This window comes from Puma concolor, chromosome C1 (genome assembly GCF_028749965.1).
Source record: "Puma concolor isolate L17-30 chromosome C1, mPumCon1.1.hap2, whole genome shotgun sequence".
In the NCBI taxonomy this organism is placed as follows: Eukaryota; Metazoa; Chordata; class Mammalia; order Carnivora; family Felidae; genus Puma; species Puma concolor.
In genome coordinates this window covers 62,202,505-62,228,153 of record NC_141674.1, presented here as the reverse complement: position 1 = coordinate 62,228,153, position 25,649 = coordinate 62,202,505, and the positions used below count along the sequence as shown (strand labels likewise).

The 25,649-nt window shown below is 36.6% G+C and overlaps 1 protein-coding gene across 4 annotated transcripts in view; it reads right to left on the bottom strand.

Annotated features, from left to right (window-relative positions):
• The window catches only part of TNNI3K (TNNI3 interacting kinase), a 293,732-nt gene extending 268,501 nt beyond the window's left edge, over positions 1–25,231 (bottom strand). For 3 of the 4 annotated variants that reach the window (XM_086717284.1, XM_086717283.1, XM_086717285.1), the window contains exons 1-4: positions 25,077–25,221; positions 24,381–24,489; positions 13,572–13,657; positions 12,349–12,446 (exon numbers count right to left, since the gene is read on the bottom strand). In XM_086717284.1, the coding sequence (XP_086573410.1) occupies positions 12,349–12,446; positions 13,572–13,657; positions 24,381–24,489; positions 25,077–25,116 (333 nt within the window). In that variant the 5' untranslated portion in view covers positions 25,117–25,221. Of the gene's footprint in view, positions 1–12,348; positions 12,447–13,571; positions 13,658–24,380; positions 24,490–25,076 lie in introns of all 4 variants that reach the window. The other variant, XM_025912718.2, reaches the window with a different exon arrangement.
• Positions 25,232–25,649: the final 418 nt, after the last annotated feature.

The window sequence follows — 25,649 nt, the reverse complement described above, 5'->3', positions numbered from 1 at the left end:
TGCCTGAGGTTATTTCCTTGTCACAGAAGATAAAGTGGAAGGGCAATCATAATGAATTGACAATGGAGATGAAATTTCTGGGATTATAAAATGACTGTAATTTGTCAAGCAGGGTAACCGAACAGCAGAAGAAGCTTCACAGACAGAGAACTGCAGATATCTGCATTGAGATTCACTTCAAGTTTTTGAGTTAGGCTGCACAGGAACAGAGAAAAACTCTATAGTAGATAAAATCAGCTGATTAATGGCTGAAAGGTGAATGGTAATGATGGAAGAGGTCATGCAATAATAGAAGATTTTGGAGTATCAGAAGGCAGAATGGAGACTTTACTGAGTGACTTGGGCATTCAGGTAAGATATCAAAAGGTAAGAACCATATTCAGGAATGAGGACCACATCCTGGAGCAAGAAGTATGCCATTAAGCTTAGTTTGAAACTCAAATAGACCCATCCTAACAACAAATCAAATCAAGATTGAGTAGGTGAAATGAATCCACCAAAAATGTAACTGCCTTCCAGAAATAAAACAAAAGAAAAATTCAACAACCTTTAGTTTTTTGTTTTTTGTTTTTTTTTTTTTTTTTTTTTTTTTTTTTGAGAGAGAGAGCACGAGCAGGGGAATGGCAGAGAGAACTGGGGACAGAGGATCTGAAGCAGCCTCTCTGCTGACAGCCCAGAGCTTGATGCATGGCTTGAACTCAGGAACTGCAAGATCATAACCTGAGCCAAAGTTGATGCTTAACCATCTGAGCCACCCAGGTGCCCCAAAACTCAACACCCTTTAAAGGAAGATAACATGATGATTTACTAAAACAAATAATATATAATGTCTAACATGCAATAAAAAATTAATAAATAGTGAAGAAACTGGAAAATGTAATATTCAGCCAAGAGAAAAGTATCCACTAGATATAAACACTGAGGTAATCCAGGTGTTAGAAACACCAGATAAGGCATTTAAAAAGCAGTCATTGTGGTGCCTGGGTGCCTCAGTTGGTTAAGTGTTCGGCTTCAGCTCAGGTCATTATCTCACAGTTTGTGTGTTCGAGCCCCACATTGGGCTCTGTGGTGACAGTTTGGAGCCTGGAGCCTGCTTCTGATTCTGTGTCTCCCTCTCTCTCTCTCTCTCTCTCTGCCCTTCCAGTGCCCACGCTCTGTCTCTCTTTCTCAAAAATAAATAAACATGGGGCACCTGGGTGGCTCAGTTGGTTAAGCGTCCAACTTCAGCTCAGGTCATGATCTTGCAGCCGGTGAGTTCGAGCCTCTCGTCAGGCTCTGTGCTGACAGCTCAGAGCCTGGAGCCTGCTTCAGATTCTGTGACTCCTTCTCTCTCTGCCCTTCCACCTCTCACACTCTGTCTCTCTCTGTCTTTCTCTCAAAAATGAATAAACATTAAAAAAACATTTATAAATAAACAAACAAACAAACAAACAAATAAACATTAAAAAAAACTTAAGTCATTAATCATAGCTTCCAGAATTTAAAGGAAAATAAAGAAAAATAAAAGAAACAGATGAGGGGCGCCTGGGTGGTGCAGTCAGTTAAGCGTCCGACTTCAGCCAGGTCACGATCTCGCAGTCTGTGAGTTCGAGCCCCGCGTCAGGCTCTGGGCTGATGGCTCAGAGCCTGGAGCCTGTTTCCGATTCTGTGTCTCCCTCTCTCTCTGCCCCTCCCCCGTTCATGCTCTGTCTCTCTCTGTCCCAAAAATAAATAAACGTTGAAAAAAAAATTAAAAAAAAAAAAAAAGAAACAGATGAGTAATCATAAAAGAGAAATTGAGATTATATTTAAAAATCAAGGGAAATCCTAGAACTGAAAAGTATGGTATCTGAAATGAATAATTCTTAGATTAACATCAGATGGGAGATGGCAGAGTGATAGTCTTTGAACTTGAATTCAGGTAAATAGAAATAATCAAATTTTAAAAACAGAGAAAAAAAAAGAGAAGAAAATGAATAGAGACTCAGTAACCTATGGAAGATTATCAAACATTCTAACATACATATATGAAAAAACAATAATCAAAATTGATGAATTTGATAAAAACATAAACTTATGGATTTAAGAAGCTCAGTGAACTCTAAAAAGCATTATACAGAGACAATCATACATAATATTATTATAACCAATCTGCTGAAAACTAGATATTTTCTCTCACTTTCTTTAAAATATATGAAGTGTTGAGTCTTGAGGAGGAAGATGGCGGCGTAGGAGGACGCTGGGCTCACCGCGCGTCCTGCTGATCACTTAGATTCCACCTACACCTGCCTAAATAACCCAGAAAACCACCAGAGGATTAGCAGAACGGAGTCGCCGGAGCCAAGCGCAGACGAGAGGCCCACGGAAGAGGGTAGGAAGGGCGGCGAGGCGGTGCGCGCTCCACGGACTGGCGGGAGGGAGCCGGGGCGGAGGGGCGGCTCGCCGGCCAAGCAGAGCCCCTGAGTCTGGCTTGCAAAAAGCGGAGGGGCCTGACGGACTGTGTTCCCACAGCAAGCGCGACTTAGCGTCTGGGAAGTCATAAGTTAACAGCTCTGCTCAGAAAGCGGGAAGGCTGGAGGACAAAGGGAAGGAGAGCTGCTGAGCCCCCGGACGACAGAGCTCAGTTTGGTGGGGAACAAAGGCGCTCGCCAGCGCCATCTTCCCCGCCCATCCCCCAGCCAAAATCCCAAAGAGAACCAGTTCCTGCCAGGGAACTTGCTCGCTCTGTGCAAACACCCAACTCTGCGCTTCTGCGGAGCCAAACCTCCGGCAGCGGATCTGACTCCCTCCTGCTGCCACAGGGCCCCTCCTGAAGTGGATCACCTAAGGAGAAGCAAGCTAAGCCTGCCCCTCCTGCCCCTGTGCACCTTGCCTACCCACCCCAGCTAAGACGCCAGATCCCCAGCATCACAAGCCTGGCAGTGTGCAAGTAGCCCAGACAGACCACCCCACCCCACAGTGAATCCCGCCCCTAGGAGAGGGGAAGAGAAGGCACGCACCAGTCTGACTGTGGCCCCAGCGGTGGGCTGGGGGCAGACATCAGGTCTGACTGCGGCTCCGCCCACCAACTCCAGTTATACACCACAGCACAGGGGAAGTGCCCTGCAGGTCCTCACCACGCCAGGGACTATCCAAAATGACCAAGCGGAAGAATTCCCCTCAGAAGAATCTCCAGGAAATAACAACAGCTAATGAGCTGATCAAAAAGGATTTAAATAATATAACAGAAAGCGAATTTAGAATAATAGTCATAAAATTAATCGCTGGGCTTGAAAACAGTATAGCTGACAGCAGAGAATCTCTTGCTACAGAGATCAAGGGACTAAGGAACAGTCACGAGGAGCTGAAAAACGCTTTAAACGAAATGCATAACAAAATGGAAACCACCACGGCTCGGATTGAAGAGGCAGAGGAGAGAATAGGTGAACTAGAAGATAAAGTTATGGAAAAAGAGGAAGCTGAGAAAAAGAGGGATAAAAAAATCCAGGAATATGAGGGGAAAATTAGAGAACTAAGTGATACACTAAAAAGAAATAATATACGCATCATTGGTATCCCAGAGGAGGAAGAGAGAGGGAAAGGTGCTGAAGGGGTACTTGAAGAAATAATAGCTGAGAACTTCCCTGAACTGGGGAAGGAAAAAGGCATTGAAATCCAAGAGGCACAGAGAACTCCCTTCAGACGTAACTTGAATCGATCTTCTGCACGACATATCATAGTGAAACTGGCAAAATACAAGGATAAAGAGAAAATTCTGAAAGCAGCAAGGGGTAAACGTGCCCTCACATATAAAGGGAGACCTATAAGACTCGTGACTGATCTCTCTTTTGAAACTTGGCAGGCCAGAAAGATTTGGCACGAGATTTTCAGTGTGCTAGACAGAAAAAATATGCAGCCGAGAATCCTTTATCCAGCAAGTCTGTCATTTAGAATAGAAGGAGAGATAAAGGTCTTCCCAAACAAACAAAAACTGAAGGAATTTGTCACCACTAAACCAGCCCTACAAGAGATCCTAAGGGGGACCCTGTGAGACAAAGTACCAGAGACATCACTACAAGCATAAAACATACAGACATCACAATGACTCTAAACCCATATCTTTCTATAATAACACTGAATGTAAATGGACTAAATGCGCCAACCAAAAGACATAGGGTATCAGAATGGATAAAAAAACAAGACCCATCTATTTGCTGTCTACAAGAGACTCATTTTAGACCTGAGGACACCTTTAGATTGAGAGTGAGGGGATGGAGAACTATTTATCATGCTACTGGAAGCCAAAAGAAAGCTGGAGTAGCCATCCTTATATCAGACAAACTAGACTTTAAATTAAAGGCTGTAACAAGAGATGAAGAAGGACATTATATAATAGTGACAGGGTCTATCCATCAGGAAGAGCTAACAATTATAAATGTCTATGCGCCGAATACCGGAGCGCCCAAATATATAAAACAATTACTCATAAACACAAGCAACCTTATTGATAAGAATGTGGTAATTGCAGGGGACTTTAACACCCCACTTACAGAAATGGATAGATCATCTAGACACACGATCAATAAAGAAACAAGGGCCCTGAATGAGACATTGGATCAGATGGACTTGACAGATCTATTTAGAACTCTGCATCCCAAAGCAACAGAATATACTTTCTTCTCGAGTGCACATGGAACATTCTCCAAGATAGATCATATACTGGGTCACAAAACAGCCCTTCATAAGTTTACAAGAATTGAAACCATACCATGCATACTTTCAGACCACAACGCTATGAAGCTTGAAATCAACCACAGAAAAAAGTCTGGAAAACCTCCAAAAGCATGGAGGTTAAAGAACACCCTACTAACGAATGAGTGGGTCAACCAGGCAATTCGAGAAGAAATTAAAAAATATATGGAAACAAACGAAAATGAAAATACAACAATCCAAACGCTTTGGGACGCAGCGAAGGCAGTCCTGAGAGGAAAATACTTTGCAATCCAGGCCTATCTCAAGAAACAAGAAAAATCCCAAATACAAAATCTAACAGCACACCTAAAGGAAATAGAAGCAGAACAGCAAAGGCAGCCTAAACCCAGCAGAAGAAGAGAAATAATAAAGATCAGAGCAGAAATAAACAATATAGAATCTAAAAAAACTGTAGAGCAGATCAATGAAACCAAGAGTTGGTTTTTTGAAAAAATAAACAAAATTGACAAACCTCTAGCCAGGCTTCTCAAAAAGAAAAGGGAGATGACCCAAATAGATAAAATCATGAATGAAAATGGAATTATGACAACCAATCCCTCAGAGATACAAACAATTATCAGGGAATACTATGAAAAATTATATGCCAACAAATTGGACAACCTAGAAGAAATGGACAAATTCCTGAACACCCACACTCTTCCAAAACTCAATCAGGAGGAAATAGAAAGCTTGAACAGACCCATCACCAGCGAAGAAATTGAATCGGTTATCAAAAATCTCCCAACAAATAAGAGTCCAGGACCAGATGGCTTCCCAGGGGAGTTCTACCAGACGTTTAAAGCAGAGATAATACCTATCCTTCTCAAGCTATTCCAAGAAATAGAAAGGGAAGGAAAACTTCCAGACTCATTCTATGAAGCCAGTATTACTTTGATTCCTAAACCAGACAGAGACCCAGTAAAAAAAGAGAACTACCGGCCAATATCCCTGATGAATATGGATGCAAAAATTCTCAATAAGATACTAGCAAATCGAATTCAACGGCATATAAAAAGAATTATTCACCATGATCAAGTGGGATTCATTCCTGGGATGCAGGGCTGGTTCAACATTCGCAAATCAATCAACGTGATACATCACATTAACAAAAAAAAAGAGAAAAACCATATGATCCTGTCAATCGATGCAGAAAAGGCCTTTGACAAAATCCAGCACCCTTTCTTAATAAAAACTCTTGAGAAAGTCGGGATAGAAGGAACATACTTAAAGATCATAAAAGCCATTTATGAAAAGCCCACAGCTAACATCATCCTCAACGGGGAAAAACTGAGAGCTTTTTCCCTGAGATCAGGAACACGACAGGGATGCCCACTCTCACCGCTGTTGTTTAACATAGTGCTGGAAGTTCTAGCAACAGCAATCAGACAACAAAAGGAAATCAAAGGCGTCAAAATTGGCAAAGATGAAGTCAAGCTTTCGCTCTTTGCAGATGACATGATATTATACATGGAAAATCCGATAGACTCCACCAAAAGTCTGCTAGAACTGATCCATGAATTCAGCAAAGTTGCAGGATACAAAATCAATGTACAGAAATCAGTTGCATTCTTATACACTAACAATGAAGCAACAGAAAGACAAATAAAGAAACTGATCCCATTCACAATTGCACCAAGAAGCATAAAATACCTAGGAATCAATCTAACCAAAGATGTAAAGGATCTGTATGCTGAAAACTATAGAAAGCTTATGAAGGTAATTGAAGAAGATTTAAAGAAATGGAAAGACATTCCCTGCTCATGGATTGGAAGAATAAATATTGTCAAAATGTCAATACCACCCAAAGCTATCTACACATTCAATGCAATCCCAATCAAAATTGCACCAGCATTCTTCTCGAAACTAGAACAAGCAATCCTAAAATTCATATGGAACCACAAAAGGCCCCGAATAGCCAAAGTAATTTTGAAGAAGAAGACCAAAGCAGGAGGCATCACAATCCCAGACTTTAGCCTCTACTACAAAGCTGTCATCATCAAGACAGCATGGTATTGGCAGAAAAACAGACACATAGACCAATGGAATAGAATAGAAACCCCGGAACTAGACCCACAAACGTACGGCCAACTCATCTTTGACAAAGCAGGAAAGAACATCCAATGGAAAAAAGACAGTCTCTTCAACAAATGGTGCTGGGAGAACTGGACAGCAACATGCAGAAGGTTGAAACTAGACCACTTTCTCACACCATTCACAAAAATAAACTCAAAATGGATAAAGGACCTGAATGTGAGACAGGAAACCATCAAAACCTTAGAGGAGAAAGCAGGAAAAGACCTCTCTGACCTCAGCCGTAGCAATCTCTTACTCGACACATCCCCAAAGGCAAGGGAATTAAAAGCAAAAGTGAATTACTGGGACCTTATGAAGATAAAAAGCTTCTGCACAGCAAAGGAAACAACCAACAAAACTAAAAGGCAACCAACGGAATGGGAAAAGATATTTGCAAATGACATATCGGACAAAGGGCTAGTATCCAAAATCTATAAAGAGCTCACCAAACTCCACACCCGAAAAGCAAATAACCCAGTGAAGAAATGGGCAGAAAACATGAATAGACACTTCTCTAAAGAAGACATCCGGATGGCCAACAGGCACATGAAAAGATGTTCAGCGTCGCTCCTTATCAGGGAAATACAAATCAAAACCACACTCAGATATCACCTCACGCCAGTCAGAGTGGCCAAAATGAACAAATCAGGAGACTATAGATGCTGGAGAGGATGTGGAGAAACGGGAACCCTCTTGCACTGTTGGTGGGAATGCAAATTGGTGCAGCCGCTCTGGAAAGCAGTGTGGAGGTTCCTCAGAAAATTAAAACTAGACCTACCCTATGACCCAGCAATAGCACTGCTAGGAATTTATCCAAGGGACACAGGAGTACTGATGCATAGGGGCACTTGTACCCCAATGTTCATAGCAGCACTCTCAACAATAGCCAAATTATGGAAAGAGCCGAAATGTCCATCAACTGATGAATGGATAAAGAAATTGTGGTTTATATACACAATGGAGTACTACGTGGCAATGAGAAAAAATGAAATATGGCCTTTTGTAGCAACGTGGATGGAACTGGAGAGTGTGATGCTAAGTGAAATAAGCCATACAGAGAAAGACAGATACCATATGGTTTCACTCTCATGTGGATCCTGAGAAACTTAAGAAAAACCCATGGGGGAGGGGAACAAAAAAAAAAAAAAAAAGTGGTTAGAGTGGGAGAGAGCCAAAGCATAAGAGACTGTTGAGAACTGAGAACAAACTAAGGGTTGATGGGGGGTGGGAGGGAGGAGAGGGTGGGTGATGGGTACTGAGGAGGGCACCTTTTGGGATGAGCACTGGGTGTTGTATGGAAACCAATTTGACAATAAATTTCATATATAAATAAAAAAAAAATAAAATAAAATATATGAAGTGTTTATCATGAAAATTCTGACAGTATATTCATATATAGAAATAATGTACATGGAAACAATACTATAAAGAATGAAGATAAAGTGGAACTATAATATGGAAGGTGCTTACATTTAAAGTGATATAGGCCAATATTAACAGACAATGCACATGTTTGTTCAAGATCCATAGTGTAATCACTAGAGTAATCAGTTAAAAAATAATGCATAAAAGTTTTTCTCTTTAAGTGCCACTGCTAAGACAATGAAAAGCAAGCCACGGACTGGAGAAAAGTTTTGCAAAATGTGTATCCAACAAAAAAATATATCTAAAATATATTTTTAGATATCTAAAATATATAAAGATATCTTCTTACAATTTAAGAAAACAATAAACCAAATTTAAAAATGGAATTAAGATTTGAACAGACACTACATCAAAAAAAAAATGGTGACAAACTAGCACATAAAAATCTATTCAACTCCCTTAGCCATTAGGGAAATGTAAATTAATCTTGAAATATTAATATACATCCAATAGAATCACTAAAATAAAAAATATTGATAAGTGTTGGCAAGAGTGTGTAACATAACAACTAGAATCTCACACATTACTGATGGGAATAGAAGATGATATAGCTAATTTGGTAAAGATCTTGGCATCATTATGATATGACCCATCAATTCCATTCCTACATATTGCCCAAGAGAAATAAAAATGTATGTTCAAACGAAGATCTGTACATGAATGTTAATAGCAGATTTATAACAGTCAAAATCTGGAAATAACCCTTATATCCATAACAGATGAATTGTTAAACAAATGGTGGTATATCCATAGAATGGAATACAACTACAAATTAAAAGAAGTGAATTACTAAACACACAACAATAGCACTCTGCTAAGTGATAGAAACCATATATAAAAGAAAATATACTAAATGGATTGCATTTATGTAAAATTCTAGAAAGGGAAAAACTATAGTGAAAGAAAACATAGTATTTACAGAGGCCAGGGGGCTAGGGCAGGGAATTAATCACAAAAAGGTATGAAGGAACTCTTTTACATGATAGAAAAGTCCTATGTCACAACTGTGATGATAGTACATGACTCTATACATTTTTAACGTTTATTTATTTTTGGGACAGAGAGAGACAGAGCATGAACGGGGGAGGGGCAGAGAGAGAGGGAGACACAGAATCGGAAACAGGCTCCAGGCTCCGAGCCATCAGCCCAGAGTCCGACGCGGGGCTCGAACTCACGGACCGCGAGATTGTGACCTGGCTGAAGTCGGACGCTTAACCGACTGCGCCACCCAGGCGCCCTAACTGTATACATTTTTAAAACTCATCAAATTGTCCACTTAAAATTGTGAAATTATTGTGCATAAATTATATATCAATAAATTTAATCTCTATTAAAAAAATAAACTAAGCAGAAACAAAGGAAAAATAAACCAAAAAAGTCAGAGGAGTGCTAGCTATCCACATGGAATTAAAAAATAAAACATCTGCTCCATTATTATCAATAAAAGCAGAGTTGCCCTGCTGGTAAAAACTACCCAAGTCTGAGGCAGGCCCAGCATGCCAGGGTGTATACTTGAAAAAGCTGCTGATGTGACCAATAAAAAATGCGAAAATCAAATTATTCGTTTTGTGAGTGTTAAGAAAAAATTCAGTTCATTTGCAATATTTATAAACATCCAAATAAGTACATATAAATACATAACTATTCTGTATGCACCAAAATATTAGATCAAGAAAGGAAAGGAAAGAAAAGGAAACAAAGGAAAGGAAATCTCTTTTAGATAAAAGGAGATTACAGAGACAAGAAAAGTAAAAATGAATGATTCTGGAATCAATCCTAAACAAGAAAAAAAATAAACAGCTTTTTATAAATGATGCTAATAGGATAATTAACCAAATTTGACTTTGGACAATAGATTAAATAACAGTATTGCATCAATGTTAAATTTTCTGATTTTGATCATTGTATTATGATTATGTAAGTATATTTTCTTTTTCTTAGGTAGGGCAGAGTGGATAGTTAGAACTAGACTTAATGCAATGGTTTCTGTGTTTTAAGGGAAATTGTAAATTTAATTTGTTTTTGCCCTTGTTAAAGAATGAGTAATCATGTACTCTACTATGGCCTTTTTAAAAACGTTGCCTACTCTGTGTCCTAAGATTCTAAATTTCTTTAAACTTGCTACAAGAAAGCGAGTCCATATATCCTTCTGTAAAATATATGAAAACAGAAGAAATAGAGGGAATCCTAAAAATGGAAACTTAGTTTGATAAAAAGAATTGGAAGAAAGAGATTCTGTAAAGATTGTAGCACTAAATCATTGAGAATGCATTTCTGTGGTTGTGTCATGCTAAGTGTTAGGAAAACAAACTAATGCAAAAAGGAATCTCCCAGTCAGATTCAGGATTCATGGTTTTGCATACTGCCTTACCTCTCCATCATTCCCTTCCTATTCCTTGGAGGTCTTCTACTTTCACCTCCTGCTAGTCAGCAGAAAAGCCAGCATCAGACACTGTTTTCCTACCTCCTGAACTCAGCCTCAATACAAGTTTCACAGGAAACTTGGTATTCAATTCCTCCTAATACCTGCACAGTTACGTGCAGTTATCAGCACATAACTGATGCTTTCTCCCAGAAAAAAAAAAAAAAAAATTGGGCATTGGCTGGGGGTAGAAAAGGGTATGCATTAGAGCATTTGCACTATGAATCACAGGAATATGTGAATCTGAATCATGGCAAAATATGGCTCTCTTCCCCCAGTGATTAACTCCAAAGGTTGAAGGAGAGAATGTAGTGCAAAGTGATCCTGGTACGAGCAAACAGCTGCCTACCCCCCATACCTGCACATACAAAATTGAAATAAAATCCTGCCACAGATTCACATGAAATTGAGAAAGAACAAAATACGCAATATAACAATGAGAGTCTGAAACTATGAGCCAACTGCACTTGATTCTAATCATTACTCTGACATTTACTAGATATCTAATTTTAACCTTCAATTTCCTTTTTCTATAAAATAAACCCTATTATGCATCTCACTAAGTTATATTAATAAAGAAATAATGCATATAAAACCTAGTGTGATAGTTAACTCATAATAAGTGCAGAGTAAGTAGAAACTCATTACGATTAGAGAATAATATATTTTATATATTCTAATTTATTTTTTTTAATGTTTACTCATTTTTGAAAGACAGAGAGAGACAGAGCACAAGCATGGGTGGGGGCAGAGAGAGGGGGGACACAGAATCTGAAGCAGGTTCCAGGCTCCGAGCTATCAGCACAGAGCCCGACATTGGGCTTGAACGCACGAACTGTGAGATCATGACCTGAGCTGAAGTCGGATGCCCAACTGACTGAGCCACCCAGGTGCCTCCAACTTTTTAAATTTTTAATTTATTTAATATTTTATATATTCTATAAATTTATATTTATGACAATCTCAAGGATCTATCCCAATATGGAGTATCCTAGTTTTTCCAATCCACTTTTACATTTACTTTCTGACGAGGTACTGAGATTAGCTTGGAAACAGGGACTGGAAACAAACTAAAACAAAAGTAGGAGATATAAAAGAAGGAGACTAAAGGGAAATCTAGAGACATTTTTAATATCTGGAGGTATTTTTAATAATGTGAAGAAAAAGAAATGTAGCTTCAATGTGCTGCTTTTATCTTCAAATACATCCTCTTCTGCATGGAAGCAGCTTGGTCTCCTGGTCAGAAGCTCTGGCAAGGGGACCAGACTGCCAGGTCTTAAATCCTGGCTAACCCACTGACCATGTAATCTTGGGGACAATAATAGTACTCACGCACAGGTTTCCTATGAGAATTAAATTAACATGGAAAGCATTGAAAAGAGTATGTGTCTGGTATATAGATGATACCTGTTAAATATAGAGAAAGAACTTCATCCAGTAATATAATAATGCTCTGGTTCCTCTGAACGTTTCCCACGATTGTCAATTTGCAAAAAAAAAAAAAAAAAAAAAAAAGTATGGAAGAAGAAGGAAAGGAGAAGGAGAAAAAGAAGAAGGAGTTGGAGGAGAAAGAGAAGAGGAATAGGAAGGAGAAGGGGAGAAAGGAGGAAGGGAGGAGGAGGAGGAAGAAGAAGAGGAAGAAAGATAGCAGCAGCAGCCTGAAGATACATTATCATCCTTGGTTCTAATACAGTATTGTGGGAACAAAGATATTATACCTTGTAAACTGCCAAGTGCAAGGCTGTAAATCCGTTTCTTGTCAGTCGAGATGGACGAAGCCCTTTTAACATAAGGGTTCTAATATGTGACTTGTTGCCTGAATGAGAAGAGTGAAAGAAACTTATGTTGTTGTGGGGATAGACCAAGTGACTTTAAAATATCTTTTTGACTTAATGATAAATTCACACTGATGTATGAAAATGTCAGACTGCTGTTCTGCAGGTAATTTGTAAAGTTTTCTATTACTTGACAGCCTTCCTTAGTAGTGAACATTTTATTACACTTATAAAACTTTATATCAATGCTGTTTATTTTAATGCATTTGTGTTATATTTTTCTATAGTGCTTTCATCATTAGTTGGTTTTAAAGCATTAAAAAAAGGGAAAAAATCTTAATAAATTATTAGTGAAAAGGCTTAGATAGAAATCGAGTTGCCCAGGATACCTCAGAACATCATTAGCAGAACTTATTTAGATTAGAGATATCTGGAAGAAATGATGAAGGTTGGGGAAAGTATGTTTAAATTTGGGAGGAAAATCTGTTAAGTAGAGTATGCTTAATTTGTTTGGGAGGAATGGTTAAGGAATAGGATTAGAGTTGATATTTCTACATTAGTGTTTTATTTAAAAATCCAAGTTCAATGAATACTAGTTTGGATTAACAAAATAAATACTAACCATTCATTAATTCAATAAATTTATTAGGTACCTACCAAATGCCAGTCTCCATGCTAGGTGCTTGGAATACATTAATGAACAAAGCAGAACAAAATATGAGCCAAATTTAACTCTAAATCTTCACTTTGATCAATCTTCACTTTGAGATTTTATGTTTGGCATTTATCTTACCTTCCACATATCTTACTGTAGATTGTAAAGCAATTGCATGATGATATTTTAGGGAATGCTTTAAGTGCTTCTGAAATTAACCTAATCTCTGACTAGCAAACCCAATGCTGAAAAATGTTTTTTTTGATTTCCAAGCAAACTAAGTGACTTGGTTCAGGGTACGAACACAATAAAACTTAAATTCAGAGCTAAATCAACTGGAACATCTGCCTGGTAGTTACTGTTTCACCTGAAGGTTATCAGGGTTGTAGGGATAAAGCAAAAAAGAAAATTGAGTATGAATAGAATCCTCCTGTAGACTATAAAGCAGCTCAAATCATTGACCATCTTTACATATAACGAGTTTATAAAGTATTGAGTTTCAAGCGCTCACCTCCACAAATGCAGCATAAATGAAGTAGAGACAGCCCATTTTCTGTGCGGTAATTTAAGTTGACTTTACTGAAGGCATCATCGGAGCTGAAAAAGAATTTTTTCATATGATCAAAAATTTCACCTTTTAGTTTATTATTTTTTACTGGAAAAAATATAAAAGGGACTACTATTACTATAAATTAAAAAATACGTCTTTTGTGGGATTTCATTGTACCTAGAAAAATAATTTTGAATATACATCTATATGAAGAAAACCTAAGTCAAAAGAAAATAATATGGAAGTTTGAGAGCCCAGGTTTAAATTAAGGACTCTTATGCATTTTGTTTTCTATGTATAATTTGAACGTTTCAAGGCAACTTGATGAATTAAAATTAATGTAGAAATAGAAAACAGACATTTCAAAGCAAATCATTCACATGCAAAATTTCACATCATATTTATGGAGAAAGTCAAGAAATTCCCTCCAAAAAGAAAAAAAAAAAAAAAGGAAGCATTTTGGTAAGAGATTGGAGAGAGGAATATAATCCCAAAATTTTACAAATTCTGCCTGAAGCAAAGTTTTCCTTGTACTCTGACTGGGTCAGGTTTCACAGATAAAGAAGGTCTAAACTCTGATCGGGTACTATGATACACAGTCCCCTGAGAGGAGTAGTGTTAGTGATTCAATTAGTAAAATCCTTGCCTTTGTCTGAACAAAGACCATTGCCCCAGGAGGGCCCTAGAGAGCCAAAGGTAGCCTTGGAAAAGGAATGTAAAGCTAAAATTCTTGACCTTTTGAAATCGTTGGTACTCCCAGGACATTTTTCAGTAGAAATGAGATCATATCCTTGGCCTCCCAGGTCAATTTCAAGCCACTTCCTGCCTATTTAAATCTCCAGCAGCTTTAGTGAGATAGCATAGTCTTTGGTGAGTGAGACTTCCATATCATTTGTAAAGTACTTACACTTGAAAGGTACTATAAATTCAGGACATTATCATCAAGGCACCCAGTTAAGCACTTCAAAAGCTACTGGAATTTTAAAATAGAAAAGAAAAGGTGCTATTCTCCAGGGTGCTGCTAAAAAGAGAAAGCCTTTAAATCTAGAGACATCCAAAGGATCTCGGTGAAATGTCGTAATTAGCAATGGCAATCCCAGTGGTTTGTTTTCATAGAATATCCTAAAACTTCCCCATCCTCATAACCATCTTGCCTTGAATGTTCAACTTCCCAGCTGCCAAGTCCACTGACATGCTTATTCATATTGAGAAATCTACCTCAACTTGCTTTGTAATACTATATGTAGGAGTGCAGTAAACTCAGGGTCAATTTTACAAATGTTAATAATATAATAGAGGAAGGAGCCAAGTATTTCAGGAGAAATGGCTAAAAGTTTAACCCATTCCTATCTGTACTTTCCCACAGTTCAATGAATTATGCCCCCCCCAAAAATATTTCTGATGAAAATACTACTTTTTAAAATATCTATCTGAAATGAACCTAATTGTAAATGGTATACCTATTTTATGGTATGTGCAATAACTTCACAAAATAACACAATTCTTGGAAATGTGTGGCCTTTGCCTGAGTCAGGCTTCTAAACTCTTAAAGCCGATTGTATTGCAGATGTCTTGGAGAAAAAAAACTTAATAGGTAGTACTAAACAAAGTGCACTCAGCAGCCCAGACTTACAAGTGCATTCACAGAGGTCTTCTCTGTGGTTATGATTTCAAATAATACAGGTTTTCTGAAAAGCTGAACTCTGCTTTTTAAAGCTAGGTAGATGGGATTTTTCTCTTGAAGTTTGTAGGAAATCAGTGTCCGTAAATAAAAAGGGAAAGAAAACTGTGACTAGCAATTGAAGATGTTGATTGACAATGATTTAGAAGTTCTGATCTGTGTTGGCTTTTCTTTCTTGGTCCTTCCATTATCCAACAATGAAAATACACAATAAGATCAAAAGACAGAAAACAAAGTATTGGGTGGAGAAGGACAGGGAGGCCTTCTGTTAAATGTAAAGAAATATATAACCTTCATCCTAAAAGAAGAACAGGGAAGGAAGTACCTTTTGAGCTAACTATAATGAACTTAATGGCAAATGGTGAAAGAAGAAAGGCTTGGGAGTCCTCTGTAGCAATAAACTCCTGAGAAAATTAGTTTTTCAATGTGTATCTCTAATATTATACAGCAATATTTCCCATGTTTTGATGTTTTAAAAGTGGAAAATCATTTCAGCAGTGTAGCTGAAATGTAGGTAATCCTTAAAAACTTGTCCTTGTATTTACACCAGGATTGAAATCCTATCCTGCTTCTGCTTTTTAAGTAGTCTTTTTTTTTTTTCCCTCCAATTTGGGCATGTTATTAAACCTCTTCAAATTTAATTTCTTCAGTTATAAAATGATTAAAATAATATATAGACATTGTATTGTTATGAAGAATACATGAGGATAGGGCTTACTATAGTATCTAGCACATATGTTATCAATAAATTATTTTATTATTATTACTAGTATTATCAAGATCACTGAATGTACAACTTCCCCTGCATAGTCTATGCCTTGGGAGATTTTAGCATAATTTTCAAACCAAGTTTGACCTTCTTCAATCTCTCACATTTGACAACCTGTAAAATTTCCTGATTTTGACAATTTTATGCTCATGGTGACTCTCATTTAGACTCCTAGACAATGTCTGACCCTGTCTTCACATGCTTTTAAAAATGGCTACCAAGCTCACTGTTTTGACACCTAGCACCTGTCAGTGATTCAGAGCAACTACTAGAATCACAATTTTATAACATAAGTCCTAGGGCATCATGTCAATGGGAAGGCTATTATCAACACTGGAGATATTAAAAGAAGAATGAAGGGAAAAGGGAGATATTAAAAATCCAAAGGGGAAAAAAGATTGCACTGAAATGTTTTATTAAGAAGATAGATTCAATTGCTTTCTTATTGCATGATCTAACTTTGATGATGTATTCAGTCAGTCTGGCACAACACCAACTGTATGCTCCACCTCTGTTCTTAATGCTCACTTTACTATGTTCTCAACAGTCTACTGGATATAAACTACTCACTAATCTCTGCATCCTTTAGGTGCCTCAGTCCTGGGGAAATGCATGCTACATAGAATCCTGCAACTGATCTTTGCATTAATTCTGATCTCTAATGCCCAGACCAGCTTTGCAAAGAAAGTAAACACTGAATAAACAAAATATAAGATGCCACAGTTTATTGCTTTATTTAAAATATGAATAACCCTGAATATCTATTGTTTACATAAGTCACATTGAAAGCATGAATTATATTAGTTACTTTCTGTTCAACAATCAATTCTCAGCTCACTGAATTTTAAAGTAGACTTGACCATTCATAAGTGACTCAATCTACAGTCCTAAATAGCTCCTTGCTCAAAACTGAACTGTTTCCTGTTGTTTTTGTTCTTTCTTCAGTTATATCCTCCTTGAACTCATACAACTTCTATTAATACCAACAAAAATGAATTAACTGAGAATAGGCTCCCACAATATTTGGCAGTCAAGTGCAATTTTAATAGTACAATTTTTATCTTAACTTTAATAACTGGAATGTAATTTTTTTAATGAGAGTTACTTTGGGGCTATATTTGAATCCTAATTCTCACTTCCCATTAACTTTTAGTCAAATGTTTCTGTTTTGAAACATGTAATTAAAATATTCAAGGTTTTAATGCAATCATTCCTAGGAGAGATACCTCATATTCTCTTCTTTTGCCTCTTCTAAAGGAACTGTGTATGTCAAACTCACTGTCAATTGAACATCACTTATGTATTCTAATACCCTAAGCTCAATTTATTTTTTAATTTTCCTTTATATTTTTCATCACCTGCCATGCCAGACTGTAACTTAACATATCCTAATGAGTTCATACTGCTTGCTGGGGTATGGATGAAGTTCCTAATTAAAATGAACTCACTATTATGAATATATTTCTAACAGTAAATTCTGTCCTTAATCATTAAAAATGGTAGTTCTGTACCCAAAGGTTACTTTCTTTCTGGTAGCAGAATGAACTCTTTTCTTAGCCTTTACCTTGTATCCAGAAAAGTATGCAGTTTTGTGATCCAATTAAACTCCTTTCTCATGACCTCATCCTTTCAAGAAAATATTTGACATGACCACAACAGGAAACCAATTAAAATGTAACATTTGAATAGCTGGCCCTAAATAACATACTACTGTCCAAAATATTCTCATAGGTAGATTACATTTTTTTAAATTAATTCATTTGCTGAAATTTAGGAAAATACCAAGAAGGTAGAAAGGAGAAATGGATTTGTTATAGATCATCTAGTTTCCCAATTTGGTAATTTAGGTTTCAAAGGACTGGCTATAACTTCCTAATGTAGTTCTTTGCGGCTGCTTCTGATCCGGTCCCCATCAAACAACAGAAACAGAAAAATCATCAATAAGATCTGTTCCCAAGATACATCCCCCCAAAATATCCAGAATGCATTTGTCCAATATCACCCAGGTCCAATCAGCAAACTAATAACATGAAGTATATTTATTAATTCATCATACAATAAATAATTATTGAAATATGGTGGCAGATAGAGCAAGAATAGTGAAGGATGATAAAACTGAGAAAATAATGATTTATTATGAGGCTTAGATTTTTGTAAGACTTACAAACATTAGCTGGTATAATAATTATTTTTAATAATGCACTGATATTGATATATTGGTATTTTAACAACTTTATTGCTTTGCTTTGCATTTGAGAAGGGAGACTAGAAAAGAAAAAAAGGAAGATGGGAGGCAGTATAGGATGGAAGGGAAGACTAGAGGGTGGATAAAAGGAGGAAAGATAAAGCTAGTGAGGTAACAAGCTGGAGGGAGAGAAAGAGACTGAAAGAGAGAGATTGAGATCAGCTGCTTCATAATGTTTTAGCAAGATATTACTTTACAATTATTATTCATAACTAGTTTTACCTAGACAAGCAAGAAAAGAGGTACAGAGGTAGGCAGTCTTGGGGCAATGTGAATTGTCTTTCTGTTGTGGTTTGTTTTTGTTTTGTTGCTAACTAGCACAATGCACCAACATGTCAAATAATACTTTCACTCTATTTTAATTTTATAAGATAACATGTCCTCCCTCAGTAGTCCATTTTCTACTTTATTGGAGAATTTCACTCATTTTAGATTAAGTCAGCCTGCCATGTGCCTGGAGCTATTCACTTTACAATAGCTAAATTTCATAATTGGTTATAGTTTTGAAAAAGTTGATTTTTGGAAGATGTTTCATTTGGAGGATAGGTATGGTGGACTGCAGCTGGGTCCAGAGGAACTTTTCAGGGAGAAAATGAGCAGGAATGGCATACATATTTTTTTTCTCCCTTCCCCCCACCCTAATACATTTTTATCATGCAAGTATTATAACTGCTTGCTCATGGAACAAAGCATTCTTTTGATATTTTTGTTTATTTATGAAACCCAATCAATTTCAAAATGAGATATTATCATTATTAACCAAGGTACGTCTACTCAATGTCAAAATAAGATTTAAAATGAGAAAAAAATAGGGTTATTTTGATTATTTTGAAATATCGTGGCATTGGAACAATATAACTTCTCTGGAACTCCTCACTGAGGTCAAATTTCATACTGCAGATTAAGCAGATAAAAAAGTAGCCTTGACAAATTAGTAGAGCACAGCTCTAAAATTTTTAATGACTTTAAAACTTATTGAAACAAAGTAATGTAATTGGGAGCCTTTTAAAAGTTACATGGGGAGGGCCATTACTTATGTAAAACATTTTCAAACGTTGTGGGTGGGATACGTGTATCACCAGGGGTAGGAGTCGGGGGCTAAAATATAGTTTTCTACTCCCACACCCAGGGATAGTTCTAATACACAGGATATAGCAAAATTGTGGAGTGGTGTAGGGAAAATAAAAGTATTTAAAAGATAATTCTGATCCATACTTACTCCACCTCCCAAGCTGAGAACCAAGGTCATGAAGATTACACATTTTGAAATTAAATACAAGTGGGTACAATCCCAGTACAATTATACACGTTGTTTATCCTAGTTCAAACCGGTTTAATTTGATGAGCTTATTTTCCTTAGGTATAAAATGGCAAGTGCAATGAACTACTACCTCAGATGTTGTTAACCTAAACACAATGATTAGTTTTTAACTACCATTTTTGAGTGTTTGCCATGTGCTGATCACTGTGCCAAAGCACTTTACATATATACATTTAGGATTATATGAGCCAATGCATATTAAAATACCTGGTAGTATGCCTAGCAAGTGCTAGGCACTAAGTTGTTAGTTTGTTTTTCTTTCAAGTGCCATGCAAATAGGTATTACAAATAAATACAAATATAAATAAAGCCAAATAAGACAAAGAAGTTGCCTTTAGTAAACATATATACTAGTGGTTAGACAGTCCTGTAAATGGATAGACAACACCTTGTAATAAGTGCCATTATATTGATAAACATAAAGATTAGAGATGGCATAGAAGAGGAAATAATCAGATAATGGTAATCAATGGGCCACTTGTGTCTTTCCTTCTTCTGCCTTCCCTTTTTCTTCCTATCTTCCAACTATTATCCCAACAAATGTCCAAAGTTATGAGTGAATGCAATTTTATTGTGGAAGAAGAGAGATTATTCCATTTCCATTCTCTTTCATTACCCTATCAAGCTTTCATTCCAAAGCTGCTACGAATTGGCATAAGAATATAATGGTTATCTTTATATTTTTAAAGTTTAGTACCATATTGCTCTATATTATATTGTGGGTGAAAGCTATACCAGGAGATTGTGTATGTGAGCTAACAGAAGCCTTGGTGTACTATGGTGTGGAAAATCTCTTTGAATGAATGCAATTAGTATCTACCAAGAATTCCATAAAGAAACTTGTTAGCAAACAAAAACAACAAAAAACCTCCAAAAAACTCCCAAATCTGTGTTTATATCAGTGATCCTCAACCTGTGATTCTGGTGTTAAGTGCTTCTTTTTGGGCATCTTATACCATTTCCTCTTATCGACATGTTTAGAGAAAGCCTGGTGTCATAAGGCATAACACAGTTGTTCACCACAGAAATACTAATTACATCATACAAGGCATGGAAAAAGATGAGAAAGAAACACCCAAAATGTCCTAGATACTCAAATGTGATCTCATACAATATTATGTTTAATTTTCCCAAATGCCATAAAATGTTGGCATGTGAGTCAATGAGTAAGACAATTTATATTCTCAGCACTCCATTCTCTTCCTTCCTTGTCATCCATCATTTTATTCTAGAGAAAAGAAAATCCTCAGAACTTTGCCCTAGGCATGACTGCCTTTCTTTCCCGATGATGCTATCAGTCTTGATGGAATCAGACAGAGTACTCTGTTTATGTTTGTTTGTTTGCTCCCTTGAATCTCTGTAGACCATACTAGTTGCCTGCTTTCTTTTTTTCTCATGTTCTTCATCCCTTCACCAATAACACCTCAGGCAGAGTTCTCAGTGCAACTTGAGTATCTTTCTAAAGTAGTTTTTAAACTTCAGCAGAAGTATAATTTTTAGCATGCAAAAGTATTACCTGGGGAGCTTGTTAAAAATTCAGGTTTCTGGAAGTCAGCCCCAGAGATTCTGATTCATTTGATATGGGGTGGAATCATGGAATCCAAAATTTTAGCAAGCACTGCTGGTTACTCTACTGTATGAGGTTCTTAGCCCTTGGAGAAACATGATTCTAGGCTGTGAGTATTCTTCTCCTCAGCTTCATTATTATCATTTCTGGCTAATGCAACATTTCTGTCACTTCCTTAACAGCTTTAGCACCAGGCTACCACCAGTCTGCCTCTCCACAAAATGCCCTACCATTATTTTTAGGGAATTTGACATCCATTTTGATGGGCCTTCTAGTACCCTAGCCAAATCTCTCTTGATTACAATCTTTAAAACTTATAGTTCAGATTTTGGCATCATCTTGAATTGTCCTAACATTTTACATTTTAATTTTTAAAAACATCCTGTTTACATAAAAACATTTAATCCTAACTTTCTTACTTCCTAACTTTTAATAAACTGTTACTTCTACTGGATAATAAAGTCTTCAGTCTTTCAAACTGTCCTTATTTACCCAATCAATGATGAAAATAGAAACCTCCAATTATTTCATGCCTACTGTGTGTTAGGCTCTCTACTCAGCTTTTAATTAACATCATTTTGCAAATATCCATGAGGCTGTTATTATTAACCTCATTTTACAGATGCAGATGAGGCACAAAGACACAAAATAATATATCCAAGGATACATAGTTTGTAAAAAGAAGAAACTGCATTTAAAACTATATCACTGTAGGGGCGCCTGGGTGGCTCAGCCGGTTAAACGTCCGACTTCAGCCAGGTCACGATCTCGCGGTCCGTGAGTTCGAGCCCCGTGTCAGGCTCTGGGCTGATGGCTCAGAGCCTGGAGCCTGTTTCCGATTCTGTGTCCCCCTCTCTCTCTGCCCCTCCCCCATTCATGCTCTGTCTCACTCTGTCCCAAAAATAAATAAATAAACGTTGAAAAAAAAAATTAAAAAAAAAAAAAAACTATATCACTGTAAAACCCTTATACTGACTGACCTAACCTTCTTACTCAACTTAGATAAAATGGCCAAGACATTAGTTTTTCTTGACTCCTCTCGACCTTCCATGGTACTCATCCATTCTTGCCTATATATCTTTACTTAACTATGCCATTTACCTGGAATGCTTTTTAAAATGGATGAATCAAGAGCTCCCAAGTCTTCTTTTTTTTTAATTTTTGTATTTGAAACCATTTTATTTTTCTTCCCATTTAGCACTTTTTATAGAATGTCTTCTGTGAGTTCTTTATATATGTCTTTCCCCTAAACCAGATTATGAACTCCTGGAGCAAGAAGAAGGGTATAGTAAGTAGGAAGAACTCTCTCTATGGACTCAGGCTGACCTTGCTACAAATCAGAGTTACAGCACTTACTGACCATATGATCTTAATAAGATACAATGTCTCTAGTCCTTAGTTTATTATCCATCAGAATTAATATTTATCACACAGAGTCATGGTGAGAATTACATAATGTCTCATATTTCATGTGTCTGGAATAACAACTTGAATGTATTTGGCACAATAAATACTGAACTATATTCTCCCTGACACTGTTTCCTGCCTCTCATCCCCAATACTGATTAGTAAAAAGGAAGTCACATTTATTGCATATAGTGGAAATGTAGGAAAAGTCAGCTATAGCAGGAGCTGGAAAAACAACTGCCCATTGCTGATGGAGTATGATGTACTGATGAACTCAGGGTACGATGTAGAATAAATGGAAAACACAGAATAAAACCTACATCTCGAGTCCATTGTTAAGCTTAATCCTTAAAAGGATATGTCTAGTTAAATTAGTCTTGACATATTTGCACAGTAATTCTTAAATTAAAAAATAAATTAATAAATGAGATTTTGAGTTCATAAAGTTGAGGGAAGTCTCTTCAGTTTAACCACATTTCATTCAGCATATTTATCTGAGTCACTAAGAGCTAGAGGACTTATGATTAAGTTCTACATTTGTATCTCTTTTCCAGTAAACGGATCACTTGAAAAAGCCTTATTAACCCACTGACAACTATATCATATGTGGATAACTTTAATTGCCAGTCGTGTTAACTTTATATATTTACTGTATCTGAAAATTCTTTTGGAATATGTCATTTGGTCACTGGTTTACACTTGTTTTCCAAGTAAAATAGAGGAGGTCCTTTGTCATGAGTACATTAGATTAATAACACAGGTATAAGTCAACATGTTTAACTGGCTTACATGGAAATTTTCCTCAGTCAAGCAGCTAACTTAAACTGACCCTCAAAAATGCATCTAGTTTTGGGGCGCCTGGGTGGCGCAGTCGGTCAAGCGTCCGACTTCAGCCAGGTCACGATCTCGCGGTCCGTGAGTTCGAGCCCCGCGTCGGGCTCTGGGCTGATGGCTCAGAGCCTGGAGCCTGTTTCCGATTCTGTGTCTCCCTCTCTCTCTGCCCCTCCCCTGTTCATGCTCTGTCTCTCTCTGTCCCAAAAAATAAATAAATAAATGTTGAAAAAAAAAAATTTAAAAAAAAAAAAATAAATAAAAAAAAAAAAATGCATCTAGTTTCTCAGTGTCAGATTCAATTTCTCCAGTAGGTTGCTTGTGTATATAAGGGTCCTGCCCCTCTTTTCTGAACATTTTGTGTCTTCCAAGGTTGTGACACTATGCCAGATTATTTTTCTCTTGTTATCATGAGCAAAACTCACTGAAAGTTTGAAGCCAGTATTACATGTTGTTATATGATTGTTCAGGGGCAGAATGATACTCAGTTCCATTAGGGGACAGCCCTTAAATGTCAAGAGACCAGAAGGTTTGTTAAAAATTGGACTTACCCTAGTAGCTCAAAAAGAACAACATGGCCAGTATTCTACCACCATTTGAGAATAGAAGAGAAGTCCTGCTGTTCGTTGCTGGCATGGTTTACAAGAAATCTCACTCCAGGGAAGATATTCAGATCAGCAATAGCTTGTATCAAAAGTCAGCCCTTATTTTCCTCTCTTTTTAAACTTAAGTGATGGGAGCATGCAAGTCATATTTTAAGGAGATAAGATATTTGCATGTTAGGGGCTATATGAATGGCCAAGAAAGGGGTAACCTTACATTTTTAGGCTTACCATGATTAGTGACATCTGAGATTATACAGGTTGTGTTTTTAAATATAGATGTATCTAAAAACAAGATAAGTAACAAACGTATTTACACGAAGAAATAATAACTCTGAGAACTTTACCTAAATATGTGCCTTAGTTCTGCAAGTTCTTTTTCTTCGACTTGAAGGTCATCTTCTAATCTTTCTATTATAATAACATAAGATTCACTGACTTTCTTCTTCCATTCATCTAGTAAAGAAAAACAAATGAGACTGATTCATAGTTGCGCTTTGCAAAATGTAGACACAGATCATAACATGCAAGTAATTAAAACTCCAGTTTTTAATTCTAAATTCTATAATACTTAATTTAAATTACTGACTGTGAGCTTAAAATGCAGATGTTTATATTTAAAATGCAATTAAATTGAATTGTAGTAATTAAGAACCCATTTGATATTGGATAATATATTTACATAGAAGAATATATTTGACTTATTTCATTTGATTTTATTGCATTTTAATTACAGCAATCTTTAGTTTCTAGACAAAGGTTTTTAGGTTTCAAATTATAGATATTTAAGATATAATTTTAAAATCCCTATATTCAGCAGTATTCCTAAGAACATTATACCTAGCAACTAATATACTTTTGTAAGAAATTTTCTGTTTTCTCTAAATATCTTTCAGAGAAAAATAATTTGAGTTCAGATATCTTAACGGTTTCATATAATACATTATCATATCCTCCATGTAAAAAATAACAGATACTCCAATGAAATGTTAATTATCTATAACTACAGAACCATGTTACACTTAGGGCATAAGAATAATTACCAGTGCAAGTTTGGGTTGGTCTAGATTTATAATTTCCCATTTGTTAGAGGTGTCTTCTTGTCTCCAGTGCAGTTCCTCAGGTTACAAGATTCCAAGTTCAAGTGCAGTGACAGTCCAGTTGAAAAATACTTTGATAGTCTGGCTAAAAATAAGCTGACTGCCAAATGGAATGTCATGCAACAATGACAAAGAACAAAATAGTTTGTGCTTTCAAGGGTGAACTCATAAAGGGAACTAATCAGTCTGTTTAAAACAGCTGTATCAAAAATAAATAGTAAATGTTTCAATGGGATTATTTACCTTATCAATTGATTATCTACCCATGAATACTTTCATGGGTCATTTCTTTAGTAGGTAAATTTAGAAAGCGGTTCAGTTACATCTGAGGTTCACAAAGAGCTATTAAAACTATCTAGAGCTTCTTTCTAGTCATTTACCCCTGAGTCAAAGTAATGCCAATTGGAAAAGAGTAACTGGTGATAGAATTTGTCTCCCCATATAAATATGGAAACCCACATCTTATGTCACGCTACTAATAGAAATAAATGTAAGTTTAGCCTATATTAGAAGTAC